The sequence below is a fragment of the Grammomys surdaster genome, unplaced genomic scaffold (assembly GCF_004785775.1).
Source record: "Grammomys surdaster isolate TR1022 unplaced genomic scaffold, NIH_TR_1.0 126131, whole genome shotgun sequence".
Lineage (NCBI taxonomy): Eukaryota > Metazoa > Chordata > Mammalia > Rodentia > Muridae > Grammomys > Grammomys surdaster.
The window spans coordinates 6,088,179-6,102,549 of record NW_021620939.1 but is presented as its reverse complement, the minus strand read 5'-3'; the positions used below and the strand labels follow the sequence as shown (position 1 = coordinate 6,102,549).

Below are 14,371 nucleotides of genomic sequence, written 5' to 3'. Positions count from 1 at the left end.
TTTTTGTTTTGTTTTTGTTTTTTAACTCAGAGCAGTCTTCCTTGCCTCAGCTTCCTGCTACTGGGATTACAGGAACGTGCCACCATATCCTGCTTTGAGTACCATTTCTAAAATTCTTTTTTTTTTTTGGATGTAGTGGCAGTATTGCTGTTATTATTTTTGTCATTGTACAGTTTTTTAGTCTGAGAATATATCACTAGTTTGTGTGTGTGTGTGTGTGTGTGTGTGTGTGTGTGTGTGTGTGTAGCTCTGGCTGTCCTGATCTCTCTATCCAGGATGAAATGTTTGAATTTGGAAATTACTACACAGTGTCTTTTTTTATTTTTTAAAGGTTTACTTGTTTGTTTGTTTGCTTGCTTGCTTGCTTGCTTGCTTGCTTGTTTATTATGTATATAGTGTTCTGCCTGCATGTATGCCTGTATGCCAGAAGAGGACACCAGATCTCGTTATAGATGGTTATGAGCCACCATGTGATTGCTGGAAATTGAATTCGGGACCTCTGGAAGTTTAAAATGGAAAACCCTTGTAGTTTAAAGATATGTGCCACCACAACCTGCAACATTATCTTTTATGCAGTGTCAACATGGTTGACATAGAAATTCTCCTGTGTTTGGTTCCTTTTACTGCCAGAAATAGTAAAGGATTCTTTATTCTGTTTCTTTCCATCAGCATATCATAGAATGGGATTGAGAATATAGGTCAGTGATAATAAAGTGCTTGTTTGCCACTAGACCCTGGGTTCAATTTTTAGCACGACTACTCAAATGAAATTGTATAGTATATATGCTAATGTATTTGTTTATTATCCTTCCACATGAAATACAATCTTAAAACAAGTGGTGGTAGACATACACCTTTAAGCCCAGTAGGGAGGCAGAGGCAGGCAGATCTCTTGAGTTAGAGGCCATCCTGGTCTACAGAGCGAGTTTCTAAACTGTTTCCAAAAACCAAGATAAAATAAAATTAAAACTAAATAAAATAAAATAGATCCTGGGTCTCTCTCTGTTGCTCAGACTGGTTTCTAATGCCTGGGTTTAAACAATGTTCCTCCTCAAATTTAGCCTTCTAAATAAATGACTCTGTGCATACAGTGCTATTTTCAGCTTCCTTTGGCTGTTTTGATTACTGTAGCTCTCATTTATCCAAAAGAATATATTCTATACCCAGTTGGTGCCTGAAGCCATAAATAAATCTTGTTTACAGTGCTTTTACATATTTTGTTGCTGCACAGTTCAAACTAATGCTTTTTTCTATTTTACCTAAGCACTTAACACTCATCTTTATAATTTTAGGGATAAAAGATTCATTCTTATATACCATAGAAGCTGCAACATAGCCTTTTTTTTTCCCCTTTCATTATTTTTTGTTGTTGTTGTTTTTGTTTTTTGAGACAGGGTTTCTCTGTGTAGCCCTGGCTGTCCTGGAACTCACTCTGTAGACCAGACTGGCCTCGAACTCAGAAATCCGCCTGCCTCTGCCTCCCAAGTGCTGGGATTAAAGGCGTTCGCCACCACCGCCTGGCTTTCCTTTCATTATTAAGTTGAGAGCTTTAACTTTTTAACTAAAGATAGAACTTTATTATTCTTCTTTAGTATATTCAAATTGTAAGCAGCATTTGTACCTATAATTAAAAAAAAAAGAGGACTTCTTGAATGTTAGCGCTGTTATATTAAGATAGTGCATCTGGTACCATGCTGCTGCTAAATGATCAACAGTGTGTGCAATGTGCATATGACTCGGACCTGATGGAGCAGAGCGATGGAAAGTCTTATGCTACTCAGAACTGTAGCCTAGAACTTCTGAATTGTTTATGTCTTTAGTTTTGTGTTTAGTATTTTGGACTGTTGACTAATAGCAACTGAAGCTTTAAGGTGAAACTGGGGACAAGGGTGGAAAGCTAGATTGTTTGTTTGTTTGTTTATATTTTACATCATTGGCACAGTTGAAATTTTTGTTTGTTTGGTTTTGGTTTTTGGTTTTTTTTTTTTTTTTTTTTTTAGACAGGATTTCTCTATGTAGTAGCCCTCACTGTCCAGGACTCACCTTGTAGCTTCAAACTCACAGAGATCTACCTGCCACTGCCTCCAGAGTGTTATGCTGGGATTAAAGGCAAGTACCACCATGCCTGGCCACAAATGAAAATTTAATGGAAGTTTAAAATGGAAGACCTTTGTAGATATCCTGATAGACATGTCTTCCTAGACCAAAGTCAATACAGTTATCTCCAAGATTAGTATTCTTTAATGACAAGGAGTTTGTGTTTGTTTGTTTGTTTGTTTGTTTGTTTGTTTGTTTTTTAAAGAAATAGAATATTTAGGGCTTGGAGAGATGGCTCGGCTGTTAAGAGCACTGACTGCTATTCCAGAAGTCCTGAGTTCAGTTCCCAACAACCACATGGTGTCTCAACATGTGGGGGCTGGAGAGATTGCTTTGCAGTTAAGATGGGATCCAAGGCCCTCTTCTGGTGTCTGAAGAGAGTGACAGTGTAGTCACATACATAAAATAAATACATAAATCTTTAAAAAAAATAGGATATTTAAAATAAAAACAAAGTAATCAGGAGCATATGTGATAAAACATGCCTGGAAGCCCAGTAGCTGGGGGTTCCGGAGTTAGAGCCATCATCACCTGCATAACAAGTTTGAGACCAGTCTATTTCCAAAAACCACAAAAGTAGAGGTAAGTGAGACAATTCAGTTCAATTATCAAGACCCACATGGTAGAAGGGGAAGACTAGCTACCACAAGTTGTTCTCTGATCTCCACATGTGTGCATGATATGGCATGCCCTTCTCTCCCACATAAATAACATTTATGAAAAATTTTAAACACTCAAATTTAATTTTAAAAAAGGATTGAAAATGGTAATTGAGTGGGTTAACTATGTATTAGACGCTGCTAAAATAAATAATATTCTATGTCAAGGACTGGTCTCCAGTGTATTGTGTTCCTAGAACCAAATTCATTTTGAAACCTTGGCTAATTTTAACTGTAAGAAGTAGGGTTCAGGGCTGGTGAGGGGCTCGGAGGTTAAGAACACTGACTGTTCTTCTGGAGGTCATGAGTTCAAATCCCAGCAACCACATGGTGGCTCACAACCATTTGTAATGAGTTCTGATGCCCTCTTATGGGGTGTCTGAAGACAGCTACAATGTACTTACATATAATAAATAAATAAAAAACCTTTGAGCTGGAGCAAGTGGGACCAGACGAGTGGGAGAAGGGAAGGGGGGAAGAAGCATATTAAAAAAAAAAAAGATTCTTTTAAAAACAGAAGTAGGGTTCAGTAAAATACGAGTTCCCATCTTGCTTTAAAAAGTAAAGAAAGCCAGACTTGAAGAAGTACACCTTTAATCCTAACACTTTTGAGGCAGAGGTAGGCAGATCTTTGTAAATTAGAGGCAGCCTGGTCTAGATAGTGAGTTCTAGGACAGCCAGGGATACATAGAAAGACCCAGCCTCAATGAATGAATCAATAAATAGATAGATGGATGGATGGATAAATAAATGGATGAATAAATGAACAAATAAATAAATCAATAATGTAATTAGGGGCTGGAGAGATTGCTTAGCAGTTATGAGCACTGGCTACTCTTCTTTAGAACCTATGTCCTTGAACCCACATAGAGGCTTACAATCATCAATATCTCCGGTCCCAGATCTGATACCCTCTTCTGACCTCCAAGGATACTGCACACTTGTGGTATACCAGCTGATGTGTTGGCAAAACACCCTTACACATAAAAATATCCGTTAAAGTTTTTTTTAAAGTACAAACTAAGACATAATTGTGCGTGCTTATAATCCTAGTACTGGAGGTGGAGGCAGAGGGATAGGAGTTCAAGTCCAGCCTTACATAGTGTGATATGTATATATGCTCAGCTCAGGGTGTGTGGCCCTGTTGGAGTAGTTGTGTCACTTTGGGTGTGGGCTTTAAGATCATCATCCTAGCTGCCTGGAAGCCAGTATTCTGTTAGCAGCCTTCAGATGAAGATATAATATTCTAAGCTATGCCTGCCTGGATGCTGCCATACTCCCACCTTGATAATGGGCTGAACCTCTGAACCTGTAAGCCAGCCCCAGTTAAATGTTGTCGTTTATAACCATTGATTTTGGTGTTTCTTTACAGCAGTAAAACCCTAACAAAGACACATAATGAGTCCATTGTTAACCTGGTGGCATATGTGAGACCCTATAGGGAACCTCTGCCCAATATAAAATGGAGGCCAGGCTGAAGATATGGTTTCAATGAATAAAGTACTTACTGTACAAGGATGAGGAGGACCTGTGTTCAGAGCCCACGCACCTTAAAAAAAAAAAAAACCAAGGTCAAATGTGACAGGGTATACCTTTAGGTGGAAACAGACAGATTTTGAGAATGCAAGCCCAGCAGATTCAGTGAGCTCTTGGAGTTTTGTTGTTGTTGTTGTTGTTGTTTGTTTGTTTTGTTTTTCAAGACAGGTTTATCTGTGTAGCTTGGACTGACCTAGAACTTGCTCTATACAGCAGGGTGGCCTCAAACTGACAGGTTTACCTGCCTCTGCCTCCTGAATGTTGAAATTAAAGACAAGTACCACCACTGCCTGGCATGAGATGCCATGTCTTTAAAAAATAAAATGGATATAATGTTTGTTTTTAAAAGTATCTTAGGAAGAGGTTTTGGTAAGATGGCTCAGTGGTAAAGACTCTTGTCACCAAACTTCACAGACTGAATTCTATCTCCAAACCCACATGGGAGGAGACGAGAACTGACTCTTGAATGTTGTTCTCTCACCTCCACATGTGCTGTAATATTCATGCTTACACACGCACACACATGGAGTATCAGCTGAGCATGTAGCTCAGTGGTAGAGCACTTACCTAGCATGCTAAAGACCCTGGGTTAAGTCCCCCCAGCACTAGGTATATGGGGGTGGGGGGGAATAGTGTGATTCAAATGGCAATAGCTTGTGCCTCAGCCATAAATTGGACTTTGTAATAAGATTTTGTTTTCAGTGGTGATCCCCTTAGTGGCCTCATCACTTGGATTCTCAAAGGAAAACACAGATTTTATTCAAAGACCAGTCTAAGAATAGGGAATAGAAAAGACCAACCAGCTAAACTACAGAACTGCCACAAGGAAGTCTTTTGTATTTCCCTCAGAATTTCTGTTCTCTACTTATTTCTTGTTCCTTTGTTTTTGTCCTGTTTGCTTGCTTGATCTGTTCCTTTGTTTATGATAGGCTCTCACTATGAAATATAGGCCAGCCTTGAACTCATGATCTTCTTACTTCAGCCTTCTGAATGCTGGGAGTGCAGGTCCATGCTACTACACCTGGCTTGTTTGTGACATTCACATTCACACACAGCAAGTATCGTTGCATGTGGGTTTGCCTGTGACATGCTTTGCAGACCAGGCTAGTTTCATCTCATGGAGATCCACCTGACCCCTAGAGTGCTGGGATTAAAGGTGTATGCCACTTTCCTCTTTTGGCCATGGGAATTTTACAAAATATTTGAACCATAACATAACCCTTGCATTGCTTGGGGAAGTGAGAGAGAGAGAGAGAGTGTGTGTGTGTGTGTGTGTGTGTGTGTGTGTGTCTTCCTGACACAAAAGAGTTCTATAAAAAGTATGGTTTTTTTTGTTTTTTTGGTTTTTTTTCCTCTTGAGACAGGGTTTCTCTGTGTAGCCCTGGCTGTCTTAGAACTCACTCTGTAGACCAGGCTGGCCTTGAACTCAGAAATCTGCCTGCCTCTGCCTCCCAAGTGCTGGGATTAAAGGTGTGCGCCACCACCGCCCGGCAAAAGTATGCTTTTTCTATTCTCAAAGAGGTGTCTTATGTTGCTTGCTGTGTAGTGCCATGGATTGAACCTAGGGCCTTGGCTATGTCAGGGAAGCAATCTACCACTGAGCTGTAAATGCTCTCAACTAAAGTAATTGTAGAGACTTTAGGAGCAGAACAATCACTTTGACAGGGTTAATTTGAAAGATCAGCGGTGATTTCAAGAAGCAAGGTCTGATGAACAAAGTAACTCCAGCTTTCAGGAGGCTGAGGCAAGATGGTCACAGTGAGATTCTGTCTTTAAACTGCAACAGGAGCAAGAGAGGGGCCTCAGCAGTTAAGAAGAGTATGTACTAGTCTTGCAGAAGACCTGAATTTAGTTCCCATATCAAGTAGCTGGCAACTGTTTATAACTCCAGTTCCAGAAGGCTCCTTAGAGTCTTTGTACCTGCATGTACAGGCATGTGTACAATAAAAAGCCCTTATTTAAAATGGATGCCTCTGAAAACTAATTCTAGGTCCATTGCCTTTGAATTTCTTTAATCTTTATCTTATACATCCTCTCATCAAAAACCATCTATAAGTATCTTGAAGCAACTGACTCTAAAACTAAAAAAAAAAAAACTAGTCAAAAAGAAAATCTTACTTCGCCGGGCGGTGGTGGCGCATGCCTTTAATCCCAGCACTTGGGAGGCAGAGGCAGGTGGATTTCTGAGTTCAAGGCCAGCCTGGTCTACAGAGTGAGTTCCAGGACAGCCAGGGGCTACACAGAGAAACGCTGTCTCAAAAAAACAAAAAAAAAAAAAAAAGAAAGAAAGAAAGAAAGAAAGAAAGAAAGAAAGAAAGAAAGAAAATCTTACTTCTTATTGTATGTATTATGACTAGCTCTGTAACCTTGGGTCAGCTGTTTCATGTGAGTAGGTTTTCCATATACTCAGGAGAGTTTCAATTTACTAAAGTTGAAATGATAATTGTGAGGAATGTCTTTGTAATGAATTGTTCTATAAAGAAAGATTAAAGATTATTTCTGATCAACGTAGTTCTGAGCCATCAGTGACCTCATTCTCTTACCCTGTGTTTGCAAGAAAAGTCAGCAAAAAGATTACAATTTTTCCATGTGAGTTAACAATCACAAAGCTTACATAATTTTTTCTACTTATGAACCTTTTCTTTGTATACATTAATGTTTAATAAAAAGGTTGTTTTATGTTACACGGTGTCGTGGTTTGAATATTAGCCCATGGGAAGTGGCACTATTAGGAGATGTGGCCTTGCTGGAATAGGTATGGCCTTGTTGGAAGAAGTGTGTTGCTGTATAGGCAGGCTTTGAGGGCTAGAGTGCTCAAGCTCCACCCAATGCAGAAACAGTCTTCTCCTGGCTGGTCTTTGTATCAAAATGCACCATTCTTGGCTCCTCAGGAACCATGTCTACCTACATGATGCCATGTTCCCACCGTGATGTTAATGGACTGAACCCTCCAAAAGTGTAAACCAGCCCCTATTAAATGTTTTCCTTATAAGAGTTGCTTTGGTCATGGTCTCTATTCACAGCAATGAAACCCTAACTAAGACACACAGCAGTCAGAGTCTCAGTACCAAGTATAGTTTTGTCTAAGCATTTATTGGCAATGGTCTTGTACTTTGCAGTACCTTAAGAATCTTCAAGGCTTTGATATTAGAAATTGGGGTATATCTAGAGTCTGAAATGTAACATAAGTTCTCACAGGCTGACTGTCTCTAAAAGCAGCTAGTGAAAAAAAAATGAATGTAAATGTTCGAATTGAGTAGTCTTCAGTCTCAGAATTTGCTCTGCTTCAGTATAATTGTAGTAGAGAGTAAGTAGTTCTGTTGCTTTGCCATTCTCAGCATAAGTATGTATGCCTTTTACAGCTGTTCATTAAAACTCTGAATACCTGCATGATACTTTGTCAAATGAGAGCCTTGGGCTTGAGGGGATTTCTTGGATTTTACTTTTAAATACATGACACTTTGTTAGGAGCCAGGCTTGACCAGCCGTGTTTAATTAGGCTGATGCCCTTCATAGTACCTTTGCTTTTTTAGCTTAGTTATCTTTTACATGATGAATAAAAGTTCCCTGGTTGGTAGTAGACAATTAAGAGTGGACAGCTGCCGGGCGGTGGTGGTGCACGCCTTTAATCCCACACTCGGGAGGCAGAGGCAGGCAGATTTCTGAGTTCGAGGCCAGCCTGGTCAAAAAGAGTGAGTTCCAGGAAAGCTAGGGCTACACAGAGAAGCCCTGTCTTGAACCCCCCCCCCAAAAAAAAAAATTGTGGATAGCCACTAAAAGTCTGTGTCATTCTACCAGTTTGCTAACCTATTTCCTCACAGGTTACTTCCCTAGAAGACACTAGCAGATCTCTGCTCTGTGAGATCTGGAAAAGGGGCTAGCAGGAGCAGGGAAGGGTTCAGTGAATATCTGTCACTCCCATACTTTGTATATTTGAGCTACCCTTGTTTGATGATAGCTGGGTAATCAAGCCATAGATAATCCTGATTGTTTTTAAGTTTTTTCCGTAACTGTTCTTATTAGAACAATTGACTGTTCTTCAACAGAAAGTTAAAACTATTTCACAGTCTTTAGCAGTTTCATTGTACCTTGATGTCTCTAGCTGTGTCCGGATTGACTATAAAGACTGCTTGAGTTGTAGGAGAGAATAGGGAATCATTGCTGTCAAGCTGAGCACTGGGGAAGTAGAGACAGGAAACTCCTGGAAGTTTGAAGCCAAATGAATGCTAAGTTGGGTATGGTAGTACATGCCTTTATTCCTAGAACTCAAGAGGTGGAGGAAGGCTGATTTCAGTGGGTTCCAGGCCAGCCAGAGTTACACAGTAAGACCAAGTCTCCAAAGACAAAGAAGAGAGACCGATTTTGGAACATATGAGAAAATCTTAAAATTGGTCTACCGATGGGACTCCTGGCTAGGCTGGAGTAGTAGTCCATTCCTGTAATAAAGTATCATCCATTGAAACTGCTGGAACAGCATATTTATCTGTTGAGAATTATAAAAGTTATCTTTTGCCTTAAAAATTCCTAAATCTACTGATGCGTCCAAGTAGTGAATTCAGAATATACAATTTCACAGTAGTGCTTTGTTCTGGTGATTGTTGTTCAGTGTTCAAATTGCAAACCTCATGTTTTGGAGATTAGATACACAGATATGTACTCTAAAAGCAATACCTCCCTCCTGAGGTACTTTATGCCAAGCATTCTGGGTATCTGGGAATGGTTCTATTCAGTTCTTTGTCTTTGCAACAAGAACTAACTAAGCTATGTTAGCTACATTTGTTGCTCATAACAAAAAGCCAACAAGATTTATTGTGCACTCTTAAAACTGGACCAGCAATTTAACAACTAAAACAAGATGTTATCATTAAGATATAGGTTTTGCCCAGAGTAGTGGGATACATCTTTAATTATAGCATTGGAGAGTCAATGACAAGTTGTTCTCTGAGTTTGAAGCCAACATGGGTCTAACCAGAGCTAAATAGAAAGACTCTTATCCTTAAAACAAAAACAAAAACAAAAAAAAGTTATGCACATACACACACATTCTACTATCTAGTGGCCATTCCCTTTGAAAGGTTAGTCTTTAAGAAGACTCAATTAGCCTAGCTGTGGTGGTATACATCTTTAATCCCAGCACTTGGGAGGCAGAAGCAGACAGATCTCTGTGAGTTCAAGACTACACTGGTCTACAGAGTGGATTCCAGAACAGTAGTGCTACACAGAGAAACACTGTCTTAAAAAACATAAAATAAACAAACAAATAAGACTGAAATAGGTTGTGAAATGTCCTATTTGACAAACTAGCAAGATAAAGTGAATATCTGACTCCATCTAGTTTTACCTACTGATACTAGCCTTTTTGAGAATTTAGGGCTCAAAGTAATCAATATTTATTTAAACCCTCACTCTATTATGATCTGTAATAAGCTTTTTACATGGACTGATTGACACAATTATTTTGTTAGTTAAGAATTGTTAATCCCAGGGCAGTGGTGGCACACTCCTTTAGTTCTAGCATTTGAGAGACAGAAGCAGGTGGATCTCTGAATTCTAGGCTAGCCTGGTGTACAGAGCAAGTTTCAAGACAGCCAGAGCTACACAGAGGAACCCTGTCTTGAAAAAGAACAAAACAAAAGAAAGAGAATTGTTAATCTCACTTTATGGAAGATGAGGACCTTTCTGAAGGTCATGGAGTAGAAGCAAGATTCAAATTTAAGGAACCTATTCCAGGGTTCACATTGTTTTAGCATTTTTTGTTTTTTACCTTTATTTAAGAGAGAGTTTATTAGTGGGTAAGTGTGCCATGGTATGCATGTAGAAGTTAGAACAACTTGCAAGAGTCAGTCCTCTCCTACCGTATGGATCCTGTGGATTGAGCTCAGTTTGTTAGGTGCGGTGGTAAGCACCTTATGCACTGAGCTATCTTACCACCTTGGGTTGTTTGTTTGTTTCTTTGTTTGTTCATTTATTGGAGGCAGAGTTTTCCTGTGTAGCCTTGGCTGACTTAGAATTTGCTGTGTAGACCAGGCTGGTTTTGAACTAATAATCTTCCTTCCTCTAACTCCTGAGCTTTGGGGGAACCAACCCATGGCCTCCCAAATGAGAGGCTCTGAGATACACTATCTTCTGGTTTGGAAAGGTGTTGCACTCACCAGTTTTCCTACATGCATAAAGCGTAACAGAAAAGTGTAACTCTGACTCTCCCTTCATACAGCTCTCTTCCCTGACTGACTCCTGGGGGTAGATTTCCTGTTCCTAGTACCAAGCACAAGTTGGTAAATAAATGAGCCAAGAGGACATTCTCTGTAGTCCTAAATGAATTTGTGCTGACATTCAGTAGCTGGTCATCCAGCCTCTCTAAACATGGTTCCTTACCTGTAAAGTAAAAGTGTTGCTTCATGGGATCATTTAGGGGATTAAGTAATATGTATACCACACTTACTAGGTTCTGGCTCTGAGTAAATGCTTAGTATATGTTAGCGATTTTTATTGGTATTGTTCTTTAACTTTTAGAGCAATACTGAAACAGTTTGTCAGAAACTAGATGCTAAGACCAGTTAGATGGGCAGTTTTCCTTTGGTTTTATTTAATAAGACAATAATCTTATTCTGTGTATTTCTCTTGACTCTTTTGGTGCAAAAAGCAGAGAGGTAAAGCATTATTTGACAGATGTATGGATTCAAGCAAGAAACTGAGGTCCAATTGCAAGGAAATGACTTGTATAATTCAGAGCCCTGTCTGAGGAGACACAGAGGACCCTAGAGGGCGGAGAGTGAACACAGCGCAGGGGCTAGTTCCAGAGTCGCATCTTCGGTTAGTTCAATTACCAGCGTGGGTGAGGGTCCCTTGTCAGTAAGCAGAGATTCTTCCCCTTTCTGCTCTAATATATTGGCTGGCTCTTATTTATTAAGACACTTTTTTTTAATGTGAAGTAGAATTTGTGACTTATCCAAAATAGGCAGGGAAGCTCTGTAACTAGAGGTTTGTTGAGACCCCTTGTCCCACCTGTTCCTGTGCCAGCTTTTCCAGAGGCTTATTTACCAATTGTTGCTCCTCTGATTTAGAATTAGCTTGCTCTGTAGGCTCCAAATCTGAATGGTGATGCCGCCGCTGTCCTTATAACCACCACCACCACCACCACCACCACCGGTGTTGCTGCTACTGGCCATTCACAATTTGCTGCTATTAAGAATATAATCTACTGTGAAACTTTCACCTTCCTCCTTTCTTCCTGTCTTCCGTGTTGTACTTCTTTCTCCTGGCACTTTTGCTGTACAACCAGTATGTTAGACATAGAAGTTACTAGTTTATTACCTCTCCAAGGAGACATATTAGCCATAGAAAAGAAGGTAATTGAGAGAGATCCTATGCCTCTGTGCTTAATAGTGTGGGGGTGAGGAATGGGGCACTTGCTCAGGGGAACTCAGGAAAATGTTCTACGAGACCTGGAGAAGTGACTGGGCATAGCCTACACAAGGCGGAAGACAGATTTTACCTTCTCCCATCCACCTCCCTAAACTTAATCTCACTTTGCCACACACACTATTCCAAGTCTGTGGCATACAACAAATGGCCATCTCATGTATTTTTTATAAATTGTTTCAGCTTGGGGATTGGAAAGGCCATCTGTGCCTTCCTGTCTCTGTTACTCTAAGGGTTATAGTTAATGACTTTTTTGTCTTTCTTTTACAGGGAACTCTAATGATCCATGACAAAGAAGTCACTCTTGAGTATGTACCAAGTCCAGATTTTTGGTACTGCAAACGAGTAAGTACTAAAAATTCTGTTTTAGAAGTAAGCATTCCAAAGACACTATTCTATTTACCACCACCCCACTGTTTCCTTGCATTACACTCAATAAAATCGTCTTTAAAAGAAAAGAAATGAACATTCTACATCTCCATGTCTCTGGGTATGCTACCTATGAAAATTTTAAGCCATACTCTTGTTGGAGGTCTTGCTGCAACGAGACTGAAAATTCAATGTCAGTTTTTATAGCCAATATTTTAACATTAACTACAAGGTAAGTGTGGTGGTGCATGCCTTTAATCCCAGCAGCTTGGGAGGTAGAGACAGGTAAATCTCTCAGTTCAAACTCAGCTAGTTTAGAAAATGAGTTTTAGGCCAGCCAAGCATACACAATGATGTTTCAAAAATAACCACCACAACAAAAAATTATTTACAAAAAAATGTATAAAGTTTATGATGCATGATTTATCAAGTGGGAATGTGTGTATCTACATATACACACATCTATACATTTTTATCTATACACATACATACAGATACATGTATATGCACATATACATAAATATACGTGTGTGTGTATGTATGTGTATGTATGTGTGTGTATATATATGTGTGTGTGTGTGTGTGTGTGTGTACATACCTGGGAAGATGGTTAAGAGCACTTGCTGTGAAAGCAAGAAGACCTAAATTTACCGCCCTATTTCTCATATAAAACCCATGTAGAGCCTGTTCTTCCAGTTTTCTTTTTATTGTTGTGATAAAACACCATGACCAAAAGTGAATTAGAGAGGAAAGGTTTTATTTTATCCTACAGTTATATTGCGTTGTGAGGGGAGGAGAGTGTCAAGGCAGAAATTCAAGTCAGCAACTTGGAGGCAAAAACTAAAGCAGAGGCCGTAAATGAATGCTATTTACTGGCTTTCTCCTCATGACTTAACTCACTTTACTTTCTTATACAGTAAAACCCAAAAACACCTACCAGGGATTTGCAGTGCCTACAATGGGCTAGGCCCCTCTATATCAGTCACTAATTAAGAAAATGTCCTAGAAATTTGTCTACAAGCAATCTAATAGATACATTTTCTTGAGGATTCCTCTCCCCAGATCACTCTAGCTTATCTAAAGTTGACCAAAACAAAACAAACAAACAAAACTATCCAGGACAGCTGTACCTGCCTGTAACTCCAGCATGGGGAGAGGTGGACAGAGACAAGTAAGTCCCAGGAATTTGCAGATTAACTTACAACTAGCATATATGAAACACTGAACTGCAGGTCTTTCATTCAGACTCTCTCTCAAAAAATAAGATGGAGAATAATAGAGGAAAACACCTGACATCTTCTAGTCTCTGCCTATACACACATGTGTGCACACGCAGTAAATACACAGTAAATATATGTGGTTTGGAGAGATAGCTTAGTCACTGAAGAACTTGCTACATAAGCACGAGGACCTGAGTTTGATCCTTAGGACCCATAACAAAACGAAAATCACATGGTACATACTTGTAATTAGCACTGGGAAGAAGAGATAGGTGACTTCCCAGGGCACCCTGGCCAGCTAGCCTGTCCTACTTTTTTAGACCCAGGCCAGTGAGATGACTTGTCTCAGAATACAAAGTTATTGAGAAGTGATGCTCAAAGTTGAACTGCACAGGTGTGCATGTGCGCATGTGAATACACACACACACACACACACACACACACACACACACACACACTCCAAAACATATATGCGTGCATGTTAGGGCTGGGGGAATATAGCTCAATAGTAGAATACTCACCTAGCATGTTGATGCCCTGGGTTCAATCTCCATTATTAAATCTTTTTTTTTTTTTTAATTTTTTTGTGAATGGTTGTTTTGCCTATGCATGTGCTTGATGTCCATGGTGGACAGAAGATTGCATTGGGTCCCCTGGAATTGGAGTTACAGAGAATTATAAGCCACCATGTAGGTGCTTTGAATCAAATCTAGATCCTCTGTAAGAGCAAGTGTTCTCAACTGCTTAACCTTCTCTCCAAGCCCTGGGAAGAGTCTTAATAAAGAATTTTCTAGACCAGGTTAGCCTGTGGAAATGTCTATGGGGATTGTCTTAGTTTGTAATTGATGTAGGGAGGCCTATCCATTAGGGCTAAACCATTCCCTAGGCAGGAATGTTTGTTTTTGTTATTTTTTGAGACAGGATTTCTCTGTGTATGTAGCCCTAGCTGTCCTGGATCTAGCCTTGTAAAATAAGCTGACCTCAAACTTAGAGATCTCCCTGCCTCAAGTGCTGAGATGAAAGGCATGCACCATCACTCCCACCTGACAGGGAGTCTTGAATTGTATA

At 39.7% G+C, this 14,371-nt stretch overlaps 1 protein-coding gene across 6 annotated transcripts in view; it reads left to right on the top strand.

Moving 5' to 3' along the window:
• Rbm6 (RNA binding motif protein 6) overlaps positions 1-14,371 on the top strand; it is a 98,774-nt gene that overhangs the window by 59,398 nt on the left and 25,005 nt on the right. For 5 of the 6 annotated variants that reach the window (XM_028756827.1, XM_028756829.1, XM_028756828.1 and 2 more), the window contains one exon: positions 11,985-12,059. In XM_028756827.1, the coding sequence (XP_028612660.1) occupies positions 11,985-12,059 (75 nt within the window). Of the gene's footprint in view, positions 1-10,948; positions 11,106-11,984; positions 12,060-14,371 lie in introns of those variants that run through there. The other variant, XM_028756832.1, reaches the window with a different exon arrangement.